General features: G+C 36.7%; 1 protein-coding gene across 2 annotated transcripts in view; it reads left to right on the forward strand.

The window, feature by feature from the left end:
* The first annotated feature begins 5,736 nt into the window (after window positions 1-5,736).
* LOC124156804 (locomotion-related protein Hikaru genki-like) overlaps window positions 5,737-15,066 on the forward strand; it is a 42,407-nt gene continuing 33,077 nt past the window's right edge. For both annotated transcript variants that reach the window (XM_046531330.1, XM_046531331.1), the window contains exon 1: window positions 5,737-5,835. In XM_046531330.1, the coding sequence (XP_046387286.1) occupies window positions 5,751-5,835 (85 nt within the window). In that variant the 5' untranslated portion in view covers window positions 5,737-5,750. The remainder of the gene's footprint in view (window positions 5,836-15,066) is intronic.

Raw genomic sequence — 15,066 nt, forward strand, 5'->3', positions numbered from 1 at the left:
CACATTTAAGTGTGCACTCGTTTTGCCAAAAAAATAATTGTGGTAATATTGTCTAAAAATTATTATGAGCACTCATTTCCGTTGTTTGTGGCCCTAAAATTGTTGCCACTAAGGAATTTGTATTTATTCAAAGTGCTTGAATTGTTTTTTTTTTTTGCAAAAGTTGGAAATACACCGAGTGGATGTGATAAATATAATTTAAGGAGTGAGTCATTTCTAGTAGCAAACAGACCTAAGTTAACATTATATACACGCTGTTTTCTTTAAAAGCATTTTAAGAATAGTTACGACCTTAGAAATACTTGGATTCAAGAGGAATCAATGTATTTTATCAAAAAAACATTTTACAGGCGGTTTAAGCTAAACATATTTGTTTTAAATAAACTTTAAAAATTTACTAAAATATGAGCGTTTTTTATTTTATTATCTATTATTTTGAAATAATCTATGAAATTACCTAAATTTTTATATCCTTATCTTTGAAAACATAAGCAAGTACGTAGGTAGTTTTGTTGTATTTTTATTGATGAATACATTGTATAAATGTGTTGGCCAATTGTCCGACGTATTTATTTAATACTTTTTTTTTAATATACAAGTTTTTGTGCTTTTATTCGGATGTTTTTACCAGCTATAGACATGGGGCCGAAAACAGGATAGATATAATAAATAAAAAGTAGAATTTAGGCCTACTACCCACTTTGACTCAGAAAAAAGAACACAACATGCATTTAAAGGATTTATGATGGGAAAACAAGTTTTGCTAAAGTAAAACCTACTTTGTCCCAGAAAAAAGCTAAGCCAAAGTAGATCTTAATTTTGAGCTAAGGAGACCTGTTGCTGTTATGAAATTTTTACATTAAACCTTAATAGTAATTTGAAGTTCAACTATACCAATGTCTTAACTATTTAATTTTGCTCATAAATAGATACTTCCCAGACTAATAGCAGGTTTAGAGTTGTTCTCACAAACAAAAGTTTGACAGTACAAAAAAACACGTGGTCGCACAAAGAAAACTACTAGTGCTGATTCAAGGGGTGAACAATCAAATGATTGGAATACATCAGTCGAAAAACCGTTTCCATAATATAACCAGAGTACTTTACAGTGTATTTTTTTATCAGTTTGGGCCAAAGTGGCTCACGTTTATGGTATCTAGGAAATATTGTTGTCAATGGCAAGTTCCGCGTTTCTTCCAGTATTTCAAGCAAGATAGTGGCAGCACATAATAATGGTGCACATCTTCCTCCTCCTTGAAAGATCTTTTCCGGAGGAACTGAGTAAAATATAGACACTCAACATCCACATTGCCATATTATAGCGAGAAGCAATAGCGTATATAGCAAACGCAAGAATTATAGAAAGCGAACAGAAATGGCTTTCCTACTTTGGTCTTACTATCTATCGTATCGATTTTCGTAGCAGCCAGAAAACTTGTCTTTGAAAATAATGATCGACATATTTGTGATAATTTTGCTGAATATTTTGATTTCTTGTTGTTCGATTAAGAATTTCCGATTATAAATGATTATTACGCCAATCGCGCGTTTCTGAATGAATGTAAGATTATACTTGCGGTACACAAAAATAATGTTTTAACTCATCGACAATTAATGCAGCTTCAATGGAGTTTTCGCTTATGCGTTTACGTTCCGATAACTTCGTAATCAGAGTTAACTTTTTTTTCCTTAAAAAACTTATATTTGTATGTTATTTACTTTCATTGAATTTAACCCTTTGAGTGCCACCGGCTTTTTGGTGGGTACTCCCAGAAGTGCCATGGGTATTTTGCTAATTTTGTAGGCCTTTTTTCAAAACTTAATAATTTGCTTATTTATAGCTGTTTTTGCATAATTCTTTTTGTATTTAGGAGTAAATTCTTTCTTACAAATAAAATATAAAAAATATTGCCCGTTTTTTCTTGGTAAAATGCAATTGTTGTAGCTTAATCTTGATTTTACGAGATTGAATTATTTAATTTTTCACTTTTGACCCAAAAATCGAGACGTAAAATCCTTTATACATCAACAAAACAAGAGTAGACATAAAATTTCATTGTTTTCCTAGAAAATTATCACATAATCGCAAAGAAAATTGCACAAATTTATAGTTTTTTTACATTTTATTCTTGCAATGACAGTTGCATAAAATTCAGGAGATATCAAGAAAATTATAATACGAATATTTTCTCACCCATGAGTCTTAAACATGTGAAAACTGTATGGCAGAGATATCTGGATAAAAATAGCAAAACTTTGCGGTAATTATTACAAAAACATTATTCACAGTTACACTAAAAGTTATTAAACGTATGCTAGTTGACATTCATACAAAAAATTGCAACATTTCAAACTTACTTCCAAATGAAATAAATGAATGTAACGTTATTCACAAATATGGTAGGAAACACACAGTCCATGTAGACCTTTTCCACATTTAACACAAACTGTTCTAGATCTGTGGACGGGGCCGCCATCTTTCCTACTGCATACTACACAAACTTTTTCCCTCCTCCCTGGCAATTTCCTTATCCCGCATATTCCCGTTGACACTGCGCTGGGAGTGGACAGATTATTCTTTGTGAGAAACCATTCACCCTCAATACTGTCTATTATTTCAGACATAAATTGCAATCTTGAAATATTTTTTCCAGGATTGCTTGATTTATAGATGATATAGGCATTCAGTACCATTCTAGAAACTACATTGAAAACTACTTTCTTCCAGTATTTCATTGATCTTCTCTCATCTAAATAACCATAAAGCATCATATCCGAAGTATCAATCCCACCCATATACCGATTGTACTGCTCAATGATTTGTGGCCTTTCCTTTGGCAATGTTTGACCCTTTCGAACAACGTAATTGCTTTTGGCTATCGAGTTAGTTGAAAGTAATAACACTGGATTTTTCTGTGACTTTTTTTCTCGGTATCCAAGGAGGAGAAGCTCTTCCCATCTAACGTACTTTTTTTCACCCACGCTGAATTTTTCTTTGAGGGGTTGAGGAATTCCTTTCCTATTACGTCTCAACGTACCAGTTAAAAATGTTCTTTTTTTGAACAAATCACGAGCTAAATCTATACTTGCGAAAAAATTGTCCACTACAACATGATACCCTTTCAAAAAATAGTTTCCAGCAATCAGTAAATTGTTTACTACTACATGCCCTAAACCGTGTTTTTTTATTTTTTCGCTGTCTTCTTTGGTTTTTGCCCCTTTATAACAATAAAATGCCAGACAATAATTCACCACAGAATCGCATAGCATCCAGAATTTTATTCCCCATTTATGATGGTGCTTGTTAGGCAAATACTGCAATAGCTGGGAGTGATTTTTAGTGCCTACTAATGACTCATCTATACTTAGGTACTGATGAGGGGTAAAATGGTGGCGAAAAACATAGTTAGCATGATCAACAATGGGAAGAAATTTAGCACAGGGATCGTAGAGTTTATGACCAGGTGGAAATAGTTTCGTATTGTCTGTCAAATGGAAAAATTTCAGAATCAGTTGAAACCTATTTCTGGAAAACATCTTTCCAAACCAAGGGATAAAGCGAGAGTTAGTAGACCAGTAGGAAAAAATGGATGTTCTTCTCGTGATACCCATTTCCATGAACACCGCTATAAAAGCCCTCATTTCCTCCACTGTGACTGGACGCCATTTCTGCATTCTCGAATTTGGTGACAGTCCATCATGTGAAGCCAAAAACTGTTCAGCGTACCTGTTAGTCTCCTTCACAACCAAGTTCCAGAATGCTCTTGTAAAGAAGAGGTCGAAGTATGCGATTGGAGGAGAATTTTGAGGCGGAAGACGTTTGGGTCCAGGAGTTTCCAAGAATTCAAAACCTGGAGCCTGGGGTAAATCACAATTGTCCTGAACTGCAAAAAATTCAGGAGAACGATCACTGCTTCCACTTCCACTTTCAAGTTCATCAGAACTGTCACTATCATCACTATAATCAATTCTTGCCGGTCTCTTCTTAGCAAATAATATCACACTTTCATCTGAGTCTGATGTCAGTTCCTCTTCACTCTTGTTTCGACGAGAATGGGCGCTGTCCTCACTTAGCACTGAGTTGTCGTCACCATCACTTAGCGAATTTATATATTCAACTAGTCGGTCATCATCGACACCAAGTGTAAATTCATTTCTCGACGTTGACGCCATTTACTGAATCAATGGGCTTCTTCAATTTCGAGGAGGTAAAATGCGATTACAAACCCGCTCGTCGCAGAAGAATACTGGCTACGCAAACAGAACTGTGAGCTTTATATAGGTGGGGAAATGTCATTGTGTAGAAGATAGCAAAAGACGGCACACAATGTATTGTTTTATGCTCACCATCATCATATTTCAATTACTACTGTCTTAGATGCCATGAAAACGAGGTTGGAAATCGGAGTCACATTGTCGACTCAGCGCTCCAGCTGACCGATACACATGCTAGGAGAGATAGCACGGTATCAATTACATAGTATCTTCTCTTCTCTCTTTCGGTGCTAAATATCAAAAACACGATTGAAATGGCACATTGAGTTACAAATGACCTGTTTGGAAGTAAGTGAGCAGAGATATAAACCTCGTGTCTTCCTGTAACGATCATATATCGTCGCGCTGTGAAAAAGAATGCGACGCGCTTCGCAGGGGAGAACATTTTTCAAATAAGTTAAAAAGAAATAGGTGTTCGCAAAAAATAATACAACTGGTAGAACTACAAAATAGGGTGTATAAGATGGTAGTCAATTGATTTTAGGTGACCAAACAATGTGGCTTATGAAGTACAACATCAAGAAGCTGTTTCGTAAAGACCTAAAATGGTCCTCGGAAATTTCCATCCGTCATATGGTCATATAAATTAAAAAATATGTTGATCGTTGCAATTAACAATTCAAATTATAATGCAACGCGATAAAAAAGAAACCATTCTGGTATTATTCACAATAAAAAATATTGATTGTATGAAAAAAATATTGTTTTAGCGGGCTTCATAATAGACGACGATATATCGTCGTTGGCACTTCTGGCGCATTCTGCAAACGACGATATATCGTTGCGTGGCACTCAAAGGGTTAAGTACGCATTTACCTTTAATTCCTTCAACTCTTTGATTCATTCTAGCCTGCTATATGTGACGCATTCACTAGACTTCTTTAGTGGTGATCTCATTGTTATTTTCGCTGTTATTCCCGCAAAACTACCCAATTCAACTGCTGCGACATTTCCGGTTTACCGCAGTGGCAGCATTGCTTCCATTGCGATTTCTGCTGCACAGCCAGTGTCGGCAGTAAATTTCGGGACGTGCCATATGTTGTACTACTTTATTTTATGTCTATTTCGTCTTAAATATACCGTTCTCCGTTTGACTCGGGCTACAATTCGACCCATTCTCTCCTTTCGTTTTGAGCACCTTGGCAGGTCGAGCGGTTTCAAGCATAGACACCGAGGACTGCTTTTGTGATAACGACGCCGGCCTTGAAAATAATTTTCTTTTCGTCCAAATTAACGCTCGTTTATTTTTTAGGAATTCAACTCAGCCGAAGTGCATTTTTACAAGCGTTTTGAGCTTTTCAATGCGCTAGAGTGTTGACATGCTCCCTCATTCCAATGGAATTCCGTATGCCGAAGTTCCCCGGGTCGTCGCCAGGTAGCGCCACACTCCGGAGTGCTGCGCGCGCCGCTTGCTTCCCGCCCCGCCTCCCGCCGCTCGCCCCGGAGCAGTCGGGGCGCAGAGAGCGATGTGAGAGATGCGGCGGCTGCTTCTCCAGCCACCCCTGGCCATCTGCCTCGCGGCGGCCCTGGCTGTGGCGGCGGCCGAGGGGGGCGCCAGAGGTGAGTCTGTGTTTGTGAAGCCGTTCCCCTCTTCTTGTTTCCCATGCTCCAATTATTTACACTCTGGATGAGCTGTCGCTCTGTTTTCAAACGTGAAGCACGGAGCTCTGTGCCCGATATTATCTGTATTTCGATTTGTGAATTCTCGCACGGAGAAGGCGTACGTCGATCCTTCGTAACAATCGACGCTCACGTATAGACGATGCGTCTGTGCTCGCGAGTGGCCCGAATGCATGGCCATCCACAGTCCGTGCTCGCCTCGCGATCGTCGCCTGGCGCTGACAGCACTCGTTTGCGGACTGCGGCGACGGTCGGCGCGTGCCAAAACAGTCATCTACCTAAACGTGTACGCCTCCAGATCACGCTACTTCCGTCCCCTGACTTGTCGACACGCTTGGAGACCGTGAGTGGGATCACGAGCGTGGAAAGTAGCGAGCGTTTCATTAGAGCCCGTGAGTTACACATCATGTCAGTCGTCCGTATGGTGTCACATCAACTGCCAAATCGAGTCGCGCTAGTGTGGGAAATCATTGAGCCGCCTATGTCGAGAAAAAATTACTGCTGTTTATGGAAGAAATGGACGCAATCGCAGTAGTTTCGGAAGCGTTTCGGTGTTTCGGGCGTAAATAACCTGCGTTGTGCCGATGAGGTGGTGGCGTTGTTTTCCGTTGTTGTTTTTATGGCGTTATTTTGGATGCTATGACTGATAAACTTGTTTCGTCCTAGTGTTGGTATCTTTGAAATTTACTGTGCTGAAATACTAAAATTAGGCCAATTATGTTTGCAACAGTGATGACTAGATGCTTGACGGTGAGAACATTTCCAAGTAAACGTCTGTTATCATGATTCATCTCGAACATGTCCAGAGATTAAATGGCTGACGAATTACTATTTTCCAAACATGAAATTTCTCCCGAACGTTCAATGTAATGTGTGTTCTCGTCAAATCAATGATATCCCCGTTCTTGGTTATTGGCTTTTGTCATTAATTGTTCCTAACTTTTGCCGTGTAGTTCTGCTGCAGTTTACCTTTACGATGAAGTAAGAACTGGGTATCGGTGCTGCTCAAATAATGGGCTCAGAACTGGCCATTAAAAGGCGTGGAACCTAGCGTTGATTGCACGGGGAATCCAAAAGATATGATAGGCCGCTTTCGTTATGATTGATGATTCGAGATGAGTGTTATTGGAGCAATGTATGCGTGAAACCTTCTACATAGCGTAACCACTCATCATCTTGCTTCTATCACTTGCATTTCCATGCCTAATTAATGTTTATTTTGCGTTACATACCTGTGAAAATTGAGCTGTGCTAGGTTCATTGTAATGAAACTTAATGCTATGCAGAGAAATTCGGTGGACTCAGTGTATCAAGAGAGTTTTCTATAAGTTGAGTTTTCTTTATTAATTGAAAATAGTTTAATTTCTGTTTTCTGCCCTGTAAAATTCCAATAATCGCTTTGTAGTTATTTTTTTATTATTCTCTGAAAGTCCTCATATAAGGGAAAACCTAATAATGCAGTCTTATCTGGATTACCTCGTTACAAAATGATGGAAACATGAGAAGAGGATGAGCAAACGCTCAGAGCGTTTTGGTTTTTGGAAGAGAATAGAGAGTAGTTGAGAAGCATGTGAAGTGAGAGCTGATTGTGGTAGGTGAAGAGAGAAAAAGTAAAGATAGTGCGACGGATAGGTAGGATTCGGATGACTCCAACCTCTGGGTTGGAGTCATCCGAATCCTACCTATCCGTCCTACCTTCAGATACAGAATCCTACCTTCAGATACAGCATCCTGCTCTACCTTTTGCGCTACCTAGACACTGAGATTTTCCCATGACTTCGCCGTCTGTGAATGGATGATTGCACTGACGTCTCCCTCGTGTATTAACTATTCATGCAGCAGTTCTCGTCAATTTCCTAAATGGTATCCCGCTTCCACTCGAAAGTGTCATCCCTTGCCAAGGGCTGCCTGATAACCCAGGTTCAGGATCTCACAGGCTTTACTTTACCTAAATACCGCCAAGGCCTCCTCAGTGATCCTTTTCTTCTTCTAATCGGACAGTACTACTCGTGTATGCTGTCCAAACGGGGCAATATGCTGCACGAAGGAAGAAAGAGTATGGCCTGTGAGGAGGTGCATCCATCGTATTGCGACGTCGTTGATCTTCTGCTAATTTCACGGAGTAAATTTGTTTGACGGTTGCTTCTTTTTGCTTTTTGGCAATCAATTTATCGATAGTTGTATCAAGGTAACAGTGAATGTGGCAATTACGTTTTCGATGCGTGTTTCTTCACCGTATTCGTCATTGGTGAAGGGGACGTTGATGTCTCTGTGGATTGTGATTCGGAATTGTGCTAACCTTTGAATAATAAACAAAGATATCGTACTCTCTACTTCTTTAATGTGTGATATTACTGGCTTACAGACATCATCAGGTACTCCCTTGTTGTATCCATGATAAAAATCCTTGATAAAATGATTCAAATGTTAACTTCCACACTTCAAATACGAAACTCAACAACCGACATGATTGTTGAGTTTTATGTTTTAAGTGTGGAATTTTTGTTATTTTATTATAGACATATCGAATATCCATAAAATCAAGCCTGAAACGATTGTATATTCACTTGTTGACATCATTTGCTAACATTTGGTGGAGGGAATGCTTGGAGACGGCGTGGATGACATGATCAGTATATCGATGGCTAAGTTCTAACAACACGTATCTCGAATTCGGCCGGTTTGAGACAGGTATCTAAAACGAAGTGTAATAACATTTTTAAAAATAAAATACAAGCAAAAAACGACTTTTTGTTAAAAATGAATGCTTCTTTTTCAGTTTTATGAACTTTTAGTTTTTAATTTCAGTATACAAGTAAAAAAATAATTTTTTTTGCTCTCCTGAAAAGTTGCTATTTTTGAGGTATGTGTTTGCCTTCTCGGATAGAAATGGTCAAATCGAGGAAGTTAAATTTCTCATTATCGACTTATTATTATTACTTATTATTACTTCGACTTTGATTTTGCTTGGTTTGATGAATGAAACATCATTAAACTTTATTTAAGTGCATTTTTATTACAGTAGACTAATCGAAATGACGCTGTGAAGATATTGGTAAAAACGGTGGGGTAAATTAACTGAAAATGAGGAAGTCAAAGATTTTCTTTTAGTTTTTGCCGAATTTTTCCCTGGAGTCTCTGTAATGATAACTTGCAGGTCCGGATTTAGGATGTGGGTGGCCCCGGACCCATTTTGGTGGGAGGCCGGGAATCCCACTGTTGCAAGGTGTTGAAATTTGTAACGTAATAACATGAAATGCAAATGACACAGTTTTGCATACAATTTTAACACAATGAAAATAACGAAGCAAATTTATAAGGATATTTTACTTATTACTTTATTATGATATATTAATTTAACCTTCATTTTCGCGGAGCAAAATGGGCTATGATGCCACTGAAATACATGATGGCTTATTCTGTTTTTCCGAGTTTGTGAGATTTACCTCTATATTGGCGGAAGACTCATACTTGGTGGGTGGCCCAGAGCCCGGGCCCTTTGGACCCCCTTTTATCCGGTTATTATGCCGAACGGATAGATGCAGGACTTTGTTTCTCTCCCAAAATATAAAGGATTTTTATGAATGCATGGTGGGATACTGTATTTGAAGCCTAGGTATAAATATCTCTATTGACCGTTGAGACAATTGCTCTATGGTTTGTCTGTACGGCAACGTCCCTTCAATAAACAAACTGAATATACCTTTTCAAAGCAAAGCAAATTGCCATTAAGTCTTTTTCAACTATGGAAATCTTTTCTGGATATCATTAATACTTTTTGACTCTAATGAACTAGGTTTTCCTTTCTGTAGCAAACGAGCTCCCTGCCTGTTTTCAGATGCATCAGCTTGAATGACTATGGTCGAGTTAGAATCACGAACTCTTAAAGTTTGCGCTTCTCCGATTTCATCTGTAATTATTTGAAAGTAGGGGAGACTGGGGCACAGTGGGACAGTTTTAGCATTTCATTTTTATTTCGCACAGAATTAATGGTAAATGGAAAATGTTGGTACCATTGCTTGGAGAATATATTCTAAATCGTATAAAAAATCAGCAAGTAATACAATTAGCCTAAAATAGTTGAAATACTTAAGTTTCTTTTTTGATGAAAAGTGTCCCACTCTGCCCCAGCTTGGGGCAGAGTGGGACAATGCACGGGGCAGAGTGGGACAGGCTTGCATTAGTCAATAAAATACAAATTTTAAATTAATTGAGGGTACAAATGAATTTATTTACATTATATGTGAAATATATATGCAGATGAACATATTAATCAAGAAAATTATTATTCAAGACACATGAGCGGATAAAAAATATTTAGTCATGTTAGTATAAATCTTAAATCACTACTTGCAATGTTTTTCATCAAAATTTAATTATTTTAATGGCTTAAGTACTGTCAACTGTTCTTTATGGTAAATTTAGTGACTTTATTCTAAAATTGTAGCTATTTCTTCCATTTCCAATCCCCTTTTGTAGTCCTTTCATATGAAAATCCTTAATTTTTTTTACATTTTTATCGCTCATTTTTTAATATTTTCTTATAAGCAGGCTGTTTTTTCTCCCTTTCCTTTGATGATATTAATTTTCCAGTGTCTTTTTAACTAGCATATCCGCAGGGATCTCCTGTCTTTTCTTCAGTCTTGTATATTTAGATATTAGCCTGGTAGACGTTGGACGTATTTCTTCAGGGGTGACAACTTTGCCCTCTAAAACGAAGTTTCAGCCCAGGATGTCCTGGGCTTTCGAGATTCTCCTCGGATTCTATGTGAAATTCTTACTGATCTTCGACAACACTGATCTTCGACATTTGCTTGAGCAAGGTGTTTGTCATTAAAAATACTTGGGTTAACAGGGCATAACCCGGTTGAACTAAGCGTAGAAATAATATTATTAGATGTAAATTCTTTTTTATATGCTGTACCCTCTTACTCTGCCAAGTTGCAATTAGCAATTCTCTCTACTGAGTTGTTTACAGGCCATACGCAGTCATTTTAATATTTTTTCAAAGGGCCGAACTCACAGTTACCTAATGGCTGCGGTTTGTGACTCCAGTGAGGTGGCAAAGTAAACATTGCCACTCCATTCATTTTTACTAATTCAATAGCATCAACAGAAATATGCGATTCATGGTTGTGTAAAATTAGCAATGGATCTTGAGAACACTTTGCATGATCGATGAAATGCTTTAAAACCAGTAAAATTAAATTGATAGTCATCCATCCAGATGGGTTTGCGGCACCTACTGATCTCATAAGGTAAACAGTATTTTTGGGAGAAATTTCACTCTAGATAATACAAAAAATGGAGGAATTGTATTAACCTGAGCATTTATAATATAGCACAATGTCATCGAGGAGCCTCTTTCAAAGGAGGTTAACTTCACCTACTTGTTTTTCACCTTTGGGGGCTATCACTTTTCCTTAGAGTGGAACGGTAGTGGAACCACTTTCATCATGATTGTATACACTTCCAGTAGAAAATACGTGTTTCACATAAAGACTTGACATATTGGAAAAAAATGCAATCACAACAGGCTTATAGATGACCATGGCTTTTGCCAGTAAAGTTTCAGCAAAAATTTTAAACATGTTACATTCGGAAAGCAAGTTTAAAAAAATATTATACAGTCTCTAAATTATGTATTCGACAAGTCATTTTTTTATGAAGCTTGTAATAATTAGGAAAATTGCATAAATGTTTACAACATGATAGTTACGAAAATTATAGCAAAAAACACATTTTATAAGATTTATGCGAAGTGACATAAGATTTTTGTGCATTATTTCCCGTGACATGACTTCCTTAATTTTAGTACATTTACTCTTTGACCAGGTAAATTGTTTAAATAAATCAATTGTCCCACTGTACCCCGTGTCCCACTGTGCCCCAGTCTCCCCTATTTAGTCTCCTTAGCTTTTCAGTCCCACAGAACATCTTTTGCCATAAGTTCTCTTACAGGGTAAGTTAGTTCAGACATTTTCTGCGCATTATTAGCCACATATTTTCCTAAATCCAAAATTCTCATCGACTCTTTCTTAATTTTGAGTTCCTTTAGCTTCATAAATTATTCTCCCTAATCAAGGCCTTAATTTAGATCTCATTAATAATAAATTACTTCCACAAATTAAATATTATCCCCAAATATATTCACTTGCCTCACTTCATACTGGACTTTTTTGGGTTAAATTTGCCATTAAATTACGAGCACTATAACACACAATTTAAAATTTCATCGCGTCCTTCTTAAGTTCGAGCCGCCATATTAAGATTATTTAATTTAATTTGTTCACAAAGAGTGAAAATTCTGGATACAGTTATCCATTAGCGAAACACAAGTATTATAATATCTTCTTCTGGAATTACACTATCAAATCATTAGACTTGGCTGACTTGATGAATTCACATACAAAAAAGTCAAAATAAAACATTTTATATTACCAAACTACATAATAAACATGAAAATAAGTGAGATTTGAAAAAGAAGAGGAATTAATAAGCCAACGCAGCATTCACTTATAGTATGAGTGGTTCACTTTATGTAGAAATCAGTAACATGGATACGTAACACGTGTATCTATTTTGTAGTATTATTCATACAGTTTTAATTATTAGCTCTTAATAGATTATCATTTACCTTTACTTAAATTAAAAATGGTTCTCAGATTTGGTCAAAATACATTTCAATTTAAGATAAGAAATACCATTTCACCAAAAAATTTTATTCAAGCAAATACGATTGTAATTTCAAAATACTGTCTTAAATTTCAACAAGCAGTTCACCTTTGAACTTTGAATTCAAATTATCCAATGTCACGTATAATATGTTTATATTTAACGAAATTCATTGAAAATATGAGGCAGTAACTATGAAATCCCACATAAATTTGTTGAACATGAAATAGGTTTCGCCGCTGTATCTCAAGGTGAGTTTTAAAATTTTTTTAAAACTATAATTTCAGCGGAAAGTACTTAATTTTGAAAAAGTTCAATTGAAAAGGTAGTGAATGATTTGGTGGTAGAAAGCTTTTCTGGAGGCATAGAATTTGTAATAGTTTTTGCTGATTCCCTGTTTACTCCTATTATGCATGATAAGTGCAAATTGAATATGTACAGGGTGCATTTCCATGCGAGGAATGATAAATGGACGTGGAAACGGAATAGTGGAAGGAAAAATGGTTATGATGAAAATTGCCGTTCAATGCGCCCAAGGAGTGAAAGTGACCGACCGATCTCGACAATCTTGTACGTTAAGACGGGATTTAGAGTGGATGAAATTTAAAATAATATTCGTAGAAGTGCATTTCATACTAATGACAAAAAAGGCGGTTTATACCGAGTTAAAGGGTGTGAATATGATTTTATTCTAGTAAATGTGAAAATAAACGTCTTAAAGTTTGAATTTGTCCATTGATTTCGTTAAATGCCCTGCATATTGCAGCGCTGCATGACCTATAATTAGCGATAAGCACTTTAAAGAACTCTATGCATGGAAAATTTGAGGAAAAAAGCACCCTCGTAAATAAGGAAAAGCAATCTGAGTTGTGAGTTTCCAATTCGCCGAGCTCCGCACACGGGTAAGTGGCAGGGATTTAAGCACCCTATCGACTACACGAATTTTCTCTGTATCGAGGGAATATTCTCGCTATATCGAGGGAAAAACTCTGAGTAACTTACTTTATGGTTAATAGTATGCGTATGAATAGTTTAATGTCATATTCACAATTAATAAAATTGTTTAATGGAAGGAAATGGTCTTTTAAAAAATTATTTTTATTAGTTTTTATCCTATTCATATATTATCTTTCATTATTATGTTTAAATACTTTTAAATATATCTTTATATAATGATAATAATAATTTTTTGGTGCTCATGAAATACGATGTAACCTTGGCCCCTTTAATAATTGCCATCTGTCATCATTATTTTTATTCTGTGCGGTAAAAGACAGCTACATCAAATTAGCAGATCACGAGATTAAAATGTAGGTAAAGACCATTTAAAAGTGCTGTGAAATCATTGCAAGTAAATGTAGAAAAACATTACGTTGATATTATGTTGAGAATCGTTAGATGGGAAAATGAAAATAACTAACATGCTCGTACTAGCTCTCTGCGCATTCTTTATACAGCAGGTAGCATTTTCAATAGTAAATTTTCCCGAATTTTAAGTTGTATGAGGTATCATGTACAAGAACATATTTATCAAATATCTGTTTGTTTTTCACTGAAAAATATCTTTTTATTTTATTCTCAAACCACCGGATACAGCTCTTATTGGCCATTTTATACCAGAGTATTCAAAAAATGTAACAATAAAGTACACGAACAGCCATGCCCTGGACCGGGGAAACATACCCAGGCGGGACTCGAACCCGCGACCTCTTGGTTGGTAGGCGAGGACGTTAACCCGCCGCCACCGATGACGGCGAATATTTTATGAGAATCAGCTTCTACGTCTTATTAGAATCAAAAATATGTTTTTTAAAGCCAATGCATAGGAAAATTAAATTTATCGGAAAAAACCATGTACTGGGCCGTTTAAAGAAAGTCTTGCATGGACAGCTAGTGCTGAAGCTTTATTTCTAATCAGACTGCAAACAGATGCCGAGAAAAATTGTAAGTTTTTGTCAAAATAATCCGCGGCACCTCTGCCCTACCGAGAAACCATCAATGCAACAAAATTCATGAATCCATTCGAAGGATAAAATGTTATCCACATTCCTTTTTATGCGAAAATTCGTTTTCAAATTAGCCATTTTGTAACGTTAGAGCACCCACACTATGTTTAAAATCTTTGAAACTTAGTAAAATCAAAGAATTATTATCATATTTTCATACGAAACCATTTCTATCCCAAAATGCTTTCACTTGCATCAGCAGCTACTCAATCTGTAAGATTTCCCGAAGTAACTGAAAACCGCCGTTCTGCAAGGGGTTCATGTTAGCATGCCTGTATTTAGAGAACGGCCGCTGGATATGACAATAGGGTGGTCTCCTATTATTTTTTTATTGCCTAAATCGAAAGATTATGACTCCTGGAGTGCGCATTTCACGCTTTCAAATTTTTAAATGACGATATCTATTTTTTGCGATTAAACGAAAAGTGAAAAATTTCAAGCGCGCGAAAACGCGACGGCTAAGTAGGAATGATGGGAAAAGTCCGTGTGA

The sequence above is a fragment of the Ischnura elegans genome, chromosome 1 (assembly GCF_921293095.1).
Source record: "Ischnura elegans chromosome 1, ioIscEleg1.1, whole genome shotgun sequence".
NCBI classification, from domain to species: Eukaryota; Metazoa; Arthropoda; class Insecta; order Odonata; family Coenagrionidae; genus Ischnura; species Ischnura elegans.